At 32.4% G+C, this 9973-nt stretch overlaps 1 protein-coding gene across 1 annotated transcript; it reads left to right on the top strand.

The window, feature by feature from the left end:
- Positions 1 to 4647: 4647 nt before the first annotated feature.
- Positions 4648 to 7907, top strand: LOC122296195 (cysteine proteinase RD21A-like). The gene is made up of 5 exons (XM_043105686.1): positions 4648 to 5232; positions 6005 to 6240; positions 6337 to 6477; positions 7081 to 7533; positions 7664 to 7907. Exons 1-5 carry the CDS (start codon positions 4749 to 4751, stop codon positions 7757 to 7759), a joined length of 1410 nt encoding a protein of 469 aa, XP_042961620.1. The 5' UTR covers positions 4648 to 4748; the 3' UTR covers positions 7760 to 7907.
- The last annotated feature ends 2066 nt before the right edge of the window (positions 7908 to 9973 follow it).

Raw genomic sequence — 9973 nt, 5'->3', positions numbered from 1 at the left:
ATATTTAAATGTTAAGATGAGACGAAATAGGGTCCCCATGCCTCGCATCTAGCACCAAAGTTTTAAAATCCGTTTCGTTCACCATTTCAATTGAGGCACTAGAATAAAATATTTTAGTATCGATACATTTCGATGTACCATCTCGGGATATATATTAAATTGAAAAATTATATATATAAAAACAATATTTCAAAATAACATCAATAAAAATATTAAAAATATACGTATCAAGGATCTTAATAATATTTTTTAATACAAATCTTAAAAATAAAACTATATGTAAAATACATATTTATTGATATATTTATTTTATTTTTAAAATCATACTAACCAACCCAATTGAGCTGGCTTGATTTTATAAAAGCATTATAAATTTAATTTTTATCCCATATATTTTTTTTTTATCATGTTGCAGAATTTTAAAACCACATATTATATATATATATATTTTTTAAGTAGGCAAGAGCGTCATATATTATGGCAAGTCAAAAGTCAAAAGATTTTTTTTTTTTTTTGCAGGGAATTGGAATCTTGCACGCAGAAAGGGAAGATTAGATTACAAAAATACAATTTTGCCTCCATTCTTCAGCTTATTTACAAAATTGCCTTTATTTCAATATTTATGTTAGTTTATTACCAGAATCCGGTCAGAATTGATCGGAACTAGTCGGAATAGTCAAAATTTTATCCGGTACAAAATATAACATTCCAGCAATTCGGTCTCTAAATCTGAATGAAAAATTCCGACCATTTCGGTCAGAACAGAACAGTTTTCAAAGAAAAAATTTACATAATTTCTCAACATTCCAACACACTACTTTTTTTTTTTTTAATTTTTATTATTTTATTTTTTATCAAATATTTAATATATAAATAATGAATAAAATAATTAAATTAATTTAAAAAGAACAAATTTTAAAAAAAAATATTAAAAAATTAAAAAAAATGAAATGTTGGAGTGTTAGGAGATTGTGTAGCAAAATCCGTTTTCAAAATCATGTCTAATACTCCAACAAGACAAACGCGATGGACGAGATATGCAGATATCACCTATAAGATGAGATGATTCAAACGGGATCCAAAATAATAATTTTACATTAAGTTGTGCAAACAAATAAATATTAACAGCCCAAACATCATCATCATCATCGTGAATGGACCAAACAAAGTGACAATGATTGAAAGAGCATCGGTTCATCTCAAGGCTCTGTAATATATATGGGATTAGGGATTAAACTTTTTTGTATTTTTCTAATTAATTGCCCTTGGCTGGTAATTAAACAGGTTATCCCCATCAATCGATTGGATTATGGGACCCACCTGATTAGACTTTTTAATTGTTTTCAATGTCATAAGTGGTGTGTGGGACAAGTCATCGTTATTTTTCAAGTATAATATCGTGTACTTAGCCCACTTCCTTTAATTTATAATTTGTTTTTCTTTGACCGGGTGATACATCATTTTTTTTTTTTTCAATTTACACCTACATTTGATAAAAATACCATTTTTGGCCATTCATATTATTAAACTAGTGATTATTGTGAAAAGAAATAATATTTACAGTCGTAATTATATAAATACTATATAATATTTTAGAAAAAGATAAATTAATAAAAGACACATATGAAAAAAAATTAATTTTTTAAATATGGATCACATTCTTTTTCAAAATAATTATGCGAAATTTATACACTTTATTACTATATGTATCATTACTATATTATGAAACAGAATATAAGTTATATGCTCATTTGATAAGTATTAACCTAACAAAAAGTTAATTAAGGTTATGTTTGGTTGTTAAAGAGATTTCAATTTATTTCAAATTAATTATTGATAAAATTTACTATTTTATCAACTTTTTATAAAAAATTAAACTTTTCTCGATCTATCTTATACATTCGAACATATATATTTTAATTTATTTACATTTAAATATATTTTAATGTGTTTTATAAAATGTTATTATATATAGATTAATTCAAATTATCTGAGATCATTTTAATATTCAAACGCACTTTAAAAAATTAATTTAAAAGAAAACAAATTATTATGTTAGCGAATAAAATTATTTTTATAAAATTTTTACGTATACGAAACAAAGTATCTAAAACATTCTATTACATAAATTGCTTTGAATTTTACATATAATTGTTTAATTTGACCACGTCATCGTCTATTATTTTTTTTAAGTTAATATATATTAAGATGATAAAATATTGTGTTAATGAAATCATAAATGCCGATGTAATAAAATTCCAACTGTTTGCAGCCAAAGTTTTCAAAACTTGGACTTTTCTATTGATTTGTTACCTGAAATAAAAAAAGAGTAATCTTATTTTTTATTTTATCATTTTTACAAATTCACGGGAAATATTTGAAATAAATTTATATACTAATTATCAAAGTTGGATTTTACTAAAAACAATCCAGTTGAAAATTTGTATATTTCTTGGTAAAAATAATATAAAATAAAAAAAATTAAGAAAAATTAAAAGAAAATAAAGAAAAAGTTTAGAAAGAAGAATAATATTAAAAAAATAAAATTTTATATTAAAAAATTAATTTTTTATTTACTAAAAATGTGAGAAAATAATTGAAAGTCTTCTCCCAACTTTCTGTGGGTCCCTCTACAGAGACAAATGTACAGTCACGGTCACCCACTCACCCTGCCTAAGCACGAACAATGAAACACTACGTGGCCATCCTCAGTTCGCAGAAAAAAGGGAAAAAGCAATTCGCAGAACTTTAAACACGCTCTGGTGAGTAACTTGGGAAGCCCTTTTATTTAGATCTTCAATCATGCGGCCCAAACCAGCCCTTTTGGGTCACGTCTTTACTAAGCGCGTGAAACTTCCTCCGACTCACCGTTCCCGGTTCCGTGGGTTGCTTTGCTGCTCTCGTTTTCGTTCTCGTCCCTCATCGAAAATACCGTTTTGTCTTATTTGACTATGGAAAATGTCACGGTGACTATTAAATGTTAAATGTACTATAAACGATTTTTTCTAAACATATTTAATTACTAAAGAAATAAAATATATATAAATTCAGTCTTTTCTTAATTAAAATAATTTTTTAAACTATTTATTATCATTTATTATATAGAATATAATAAATAAATTTTAATAATTTAAGACAATATATTAAAAATGATAAATAACGTTACTCTTTCATTCATTTATTTTTATATATCACCATTTATAAAACCGTTAACACCTTGGTAGTCACATGGCTGTCACAAATAATCTATTTTCATCACTAATAACATAAATTTCTCTTGCAAATATGATAGAAATGAAGTTTAATTTAGATTTCATGGTGTGTTTCACCGATGAGTTTCGTCAATGATCTCGGATTGATTTGTGATGGGCATGAGATATTTGAAGCGTATGGAATTTCATGATTCTAGAGTGTCTACTAAAATCTCTTATTGATAGGCATGTGTGTGTGTGTGTTTTTTTTTTTTTTTTGTCATTTCTTCAAATCAATAGAACCCAACGTATCACTCCAAGGGAGATTGGCCTTGACGACAAACAGTGAAAATCACCCTTCCGACTGACCCTTTGCCAAACCAAACCAAAACTCCCTTCACCCATAGGGAGAATCCCATGAACCAAAAGATTAGTCTAAAGAATAACTTTAAAATTAGTGAATATATACTACAAAATAACAAAGAACTCAAATTAAGTTAGTATATTATATCATTTAAATGGTAAGATTTATTTTATAAAATTTAAAATTTATTTTAAATTAAATTATGTCATGTAATTATTTTATTAAATGGATGATATTAGGGATCCCTAGATCTCGCTCAAACATTCCGCTCAACTTTTGTTTTTAATTTTTTTTTTTAAGATTATGATTAAGAAAATGTTGTTTAATAATATTGTGAATTTTATTCATTTTTAAAAAATATTTAAAAGTGTTAAAAAAATAATATGAAAAACACAACAAAAAAATTACTTTTAAATATTTTTTTCAAATTATTTTTTTAACACTTTTAGATATTTTTAAAAAAATAAATAAAATTTACAATATTATTAAACAATATTTTCTTAACCACTACATAAAAAGAAACTAAAAACAAATTAAAATAAGAAAAATGAAAGAGATTCCCAGCGAGATTCTTATCATTTTCCTTATTAAAAATGCTCCACATACTAACTAAAATATAAAACTTTTCTCAAAGTATCACACGAGAAAATAAAATAAAAAAAATATTTATTGGAGATCGTTTTAAATTATTTTTTAAATTAAATTATATCATATATACGTTATCGACATCTACTTTTATATATATATATATATATATATAATTTTTCGTTTATTTATATGACATGCAATAATTTCTAATGTAAATCCTAGTCGATATGATTCAATATTATAAACACAATTTTTAATAAAATCTCATAATTAAAAATAAAAATATTATCATCTTTTTAAAAAAATTATTATCTTTTAAATTAAATATCGACCTATCGACTCTGATCCACATGCGTCTAACGTGTGTCCAAATGGTCAGCTGCAGCCTGCACTGCCCATTTTGTTTGTTTGTTTGTTTATTTATTTAAATATAAAAATATATATTCCTTTTCACTCCAAATTTGATTCCTCTATATAATTAAAAAATCAATAAATCAAACTCCGCGGCCGCCCTTTTCCATTATAAAGCCCATCTCTAACCCCTCCACTTTCTCAGGCACACATACTCGGAATCCATTGAGTATCCACACGAGAAGGAAAAGGTCATGGCTTTCTGTAGACCATCTTCAACCATGGTGATCGTCCTGTTCGTGACGATATTCACGCTGTCTTCGGCGTTGGATATGTCGATCATCGGTTACGACGAGAATCACGGTGACCGATCGAGTTGGAGGACCAACGACGAAGTGATGGCGATTTACGAGGGGTGGCTCGCGAAGCACGGAAGGGCCTACAACGCCATCGGGGAGAAGGAGAAGAGGTTCTATATCTTCAAGGACAATCTCCGGTTCATCGATGAGCACAACGCCGAGAAGAACCGGACCTACAAGCTCGGGTTGAACCGGTTTGCAGATCTGACCAACGAGGAGTACCGGACCACGTACCTAGGTGCCAGGTTCAGCTCCAAGAGGAGACTCACGAGGCCAAGCAGCAACCGGTACGAGCCACTTGTCGGCGATAAGGTACCAGATTCCGTTGACTGGAGGAAGGAAGGTGCCGTCGTTGATGTCAAAGATCAAGGGAGCTGCGGTGAGTTTTTAAGAGTTTCCATAATATTCTTTTTATTTTAATAGGAAAAATTCTATTAATAAGCATAGTACACTGTACACTATTTTTTTATTATTTTATTATAATTATTTTTTTCTTATTAAATGTGTGAAATATAGATGATTAATAGAAGAATTTAATTATTTTTAAAAAAGAAAACTAAATAAAATTTCAAAAAGAAAAATTAAACAATAAAAAAAATAAAAGATTATGTGGTGTGATTAATAAGACTTTATGAATAGCAAAACTTTAATAATAATATTTATAATTTTTTCTGTTCGAAGGGTAATTTTTTCAATTTATGTGTATCAAATCTGCAGTCTCACTGTTTTTCCCAGTTCTCTCTTTTCTTGATAAAGAGATGATAAGATTATTGGTTAGCGAAAATTTTATCGGATCTCTTTTTGATGATATTAATTTATTAATTTGATAGGATTGTTAATAAGATTATTGTTTAGCGAAAAGTTTATTGGATCTCTTTTTGATGTTATTAATATATTAATTTGATACAAGATTTAATCATCTGTACTCAAAAAATTAATTGATAAAGAAACTTTAATCGTTAATTCTTCCAAAAAGTAGAAAGATTCGCCATTATTACGATACAAGATTTAATTATCTCTGTGCTAGCACAAGAATTAATTGATGAAGAAACTCTGAATTTATCCTGATGCAACACTTCCATCATCAATTATTCGAAAAGCTTGAAAGATAGAAGTTAATCATTTTAACTGTTTTGTGATACGAAATGAAGGGAGCTGCTGGGCGTTCTCCACGATTGCTGCTGTGGAAGGGATAAACAAGATAGTGACAGGCGATCTGATCTCTCTATCAGAGCAGGAGCTGGTTGACTGTGATACATCTTATAATGAAGGTTGCAATGGTGGTCTTATGGATTATGCCTTCGAGTTTATCATCAACAATGGTGGCATTGACACTGAAGAAGATTATCCTTACTACGCTTCTGATGGCACTTGCGACACATACCGGGTAATTCTATAGTGACACAAAGACGAAATAAATCCGAACAAAATGAAGACATACTGTTACTTATTTTTTCTTTCTTTTGTCTTTTGTTTTATGTAGAAAAATGCCCGGGTGGTTACGATTGATGACTACGAAGATGTTCCCGCAAACAATGAGAAAGCATTGCAAAAGGCAGTTGCTAGTCAGCCTGTAAGCATTGCCATCGAAGGAGGGGGCAGGGAATTCCAGCTTTATGATTCAGTAAGATTTCTATCTCAATCCATTCGGTCAGATTTATAGAGCTTGGTAAACAGTCAAACAGGAGATAAATTTAGCTCTGTTAATTTCGAGGTTCTGAATGGAAAGGTCAAATATTTCCATTACTAATTGCACCACTCTGGATGTTTTTTTTAATTATGATTTGATCGCATTCGAGCTACTGTCACTTGCCCAAGAATCAAATTATATAGAAACTTTCAAAATGCGAGACGCTCAGCACCGCACCGTAAAAACAAATTTTGTAAAAACCAACTAGAAAAGGACCTGGACCCTCTAGAATCATGATTAGGAAATCTGGAAGTACGTGATATTTTCATCTGTCATTAAAAACTAGTGCAATGTAAGTAATTTTAATGACATACCATGCTGTGATATGATGGAAGTATCACGTTATCAATATCTTGGGAGTAGTTATAATTTTCCAACCCTCGGAGTGGACCTTTTAGTCTTTTGAAGGCAATCAATTGCCTTGCATTGGTTGGATATTCTCTGTGAATCTTTTGAGGCTGGAATGCCATGAATAGCTTCCGAGTTGGCACGATACCAGTCTTTAATTAAATACGTTGTTTTGCTGCATTTCTTCAGGGTGTCTTCTCTGGCAAATGTGGAACATCACTGGACCATGGAGTTACTGCTGTTGGGTATGGCACTGACAATGGTGTTGATTACTGGATTGTGAAAAACTCATGGGGTGCAAGCTGGGGAGAGGCAGGCTATATCAGGATGGAGCGCAATCTGGATGGCGTCTCAACCGGCAAATGCGGTATTGCAATGGAGGCCTCCTACCCTATCAAGAAAAGCCAAAATCCCCCAAACCCTGGCCCATCTCCACCGTCTCCCATAAAGCCCCCAACTGTCTGTAGCAGCTATTTCTCCTGTCCAGACAGCAACACCTGCTGCTGTACATATGAGTATGCAGGCTATTGCCTTTCATGGGGATGCTGCCCACTTGACGGTGCCACTTGCTGTGATGACCATTACAGTTGCTGCCCGCATGATTATCCTATCTGTAACACCAATGACGGGACCTGCATGATGGTAAGAGCAAGTCAACTTTGTTTCGTTGCATGTTCTTTTAAGCATCTGACACTCATTTTCCCTGGGTACTAAAAAACTTCCAAGTCCTCCCTTTCTCCCCCTTTGCTAACGTATTTCCTATTTGCAACAGAGCAAGGACAACCCATTGGCAGTGAAGGCACTGAGGCGCACTCCTGCTAAACCTCACTGGGCCTTTGGAAGTGGCAGCAAGAGGAGCAGTGCTTAAGCGGATGTTCAAGCTGGAAATGTGACAAGTTGAGGATGAAATAATTATGGCAGGGTGTTGTTGATGTTCTCCTTAACTTTATCCTACTTACTGTATACCAATCGTTGGACTGTATTTTTAAGATTATTCAGAAACTGAATTATGTAAATAGGGCTCCATTTATTCTGCTTGATTTGAACAACCAACAGACTGTTATAAGTTTCCATTGTCATCTGTAAATTTCAGATATCATTCAGCTATGGCCTTATTAATTAATTGCTTTAACATTTCCAGTGTTGCTGGTTTTACCTATTGTCTGTATTCTAATTGCTTCGAAGATCTGAAGTCCAATCATGACTTGACACGTAAGACTCTTCAATTGGGTTTTGGCCGACAAACTCAGGCCGGAACATGGATCCAATTAGCCTGGGTTAGATCCAGATCCAGGCCAGAATTTAGATGGATCCGGATTTTTAAAAATCCGGATTTTAGGTTGAATCCGGTTATTTTGTTTTTTAGATAAAAGCTTACATGTTAACGAGTATTTTAAAATGTTGATGTAGCTTTCAAACTCTATTTGTTTAAATTTATGAAATAAAATTGTTTATAAAAGCCACCGCCTGCAAAGGAAACAAAAATGCATCTTGTTTTCAAACACAGGAAATTAAACCAGAGATGGGTTTCTGGTCACTTTTTGGGGTCGCGTTCATGCCAATCTTGCAAGTCCTCTTGATCTGTATATTGGGAGCATTCTTACTTCTTAGCAACCGAGTACCCAAATCTTCTCCCTACGGACGCTTGGAAATCCTTGAACAAGGTAATGCATGCATCCACACGCTCAGTAGATATGAGTAGACCACTTCAGAGAATCTAAGCCTCTTTTATGTTTGGCATTGCTAGGGAAAAAAGTTAATGCTCTTCTAGTCCTCTTTTCAATCTTAAATCTTTTAGAATCTGAGGATTTTTCGTTGCTTATGCAGATCGTCTTCTTGGTGTTCACTCCACTCGTATTTGCAAGTCTGTCCAAGACTGTTACACTCCCAAGACATCTTTAGGGTATAACAAACCAATACCCGGCCGGGTGTACTTGGGTCTAGTCATGCAGTTACCGGCCCAGGTTTGTTTTGGGCCGGAATCCAGATAATCAGGTTCTGGACTGGGCTGAGAAAAATCCATTCCAGATGAACAGTGCTATTAACACGGTCCAAAAATTTAATACGGACAACATTAAATCCAAAAAATCCAATTTGATCATACCATTGAAGTGTTTGGAGGGTATGGTCTATAATCATACTATAGAACTGCAACCATCCAACCAAATACAAGATTAGTAGATAATAATAATGTATCATGTAGTAATCTGGTATGCCAAAGGTTTATAGAAACAAGCGACCAAATAAAATCCACAAAGTCTAGTCTTTTAGTTCTACCCACCATCCAGCTGGGAATTCCTCTCCCTCCATAGTGCATAAGTACGAGCAAATTCCAGATTCTATCAGCAAAGGGGCACTCAGAAAAGATGGTCTACGCTACTTTGGTATTTTGAATAAATAATGTTAGATACAGTCTTAGGCTATGCAAGTTTTGTGCACTATCACTAAAAAAATGTAAGATCCACCATTAAAAAAATTCATTTTTACATATAGATCTTAGATTTACTTACTTTTTTAAAAGAAGTATGCTAGAATTACATACCTTAAGATTATAAATATCAATTCTCTTGGGGTCAATGGGGATGCTGCTCACCGCTACTTCACAACAAGAACTCTCCTGTCCGTTCGGCTGCCATTTCCATGCAAAACCATCGACGACCTGCTTCTCCACTTTGGCTTAAAGCGCATAGCTGAATTAACCCCACCACTACTTGCAAGCCAATTATCTCACCATAGAAAACTAGAGCAACTATTGCCCCCACAACAGCTTAAAATGAAGATGACTGGCATAACCAACTACTTAAAGCTAGGCTACATTGATATCTCTCAATCATTTGTCCAATAAAGAAGAAAGACTTCAATTCTGTAACCGTACAAAAAGGATCTTTCAATTCTCTCTAGCTGTACACAGTAGAGTCCAAACAAAAAACCTTTCAATTCTCCTTAAAAGAGTTTTGCTCTTATGTAATTACGCACAGCTCATAGGGCCATGGTTATTATTCTTGGTGAACAGAGTTACTTTGTCATACCATATAAAGAGTTCTCTCTCTCTCTCTCTCTCTCTCTCTCTCTCTCTAAGCAA

Source organism: Carya illinoinensis, chromosome 15 (genome assembly GCF_018687715.1).
Source record: "Carya illinoinensis cultivar Pawnee chromosome 15, C.illinoinensisPawnee_v1, whole genome shotgun sequence".
Classification (NCBI taxonomy): Eukaryota; Viridiplantae; Streptophyta; class Magnoliopsida; order Fagales; family Juglandaceae; genus Carya; species Carya illinoinensis.
This window is presented reverse-complemented; position numbering and strand designations above follow the sequence as displayed.

Bases quoted from the DNA above. Each gene is read 5' to 3' on its own strand.
- LOC122296195 (XM_043105686.1), top strand. From the start codon at position 4,749: ATGGCTTTCTGTAGACCATCTTCAACCATGGTGATCGTCCTGTTCGTG. The intron at 5,233-6,004 runs GTGAGTTTTTAA...TACGAAATGAAG, and splicing joins CAAAGATCAAGGGAGCTGCG to GGAGCTGCTGGGCGTTCTCC. The intron at 6,478-7,080 runs GTAAGATTTCTA...GCATTTCTTCAG, and splicing joins AATTCCAGCTTTATGATTCA to GGTGTCTTCTCTGGCAAATG.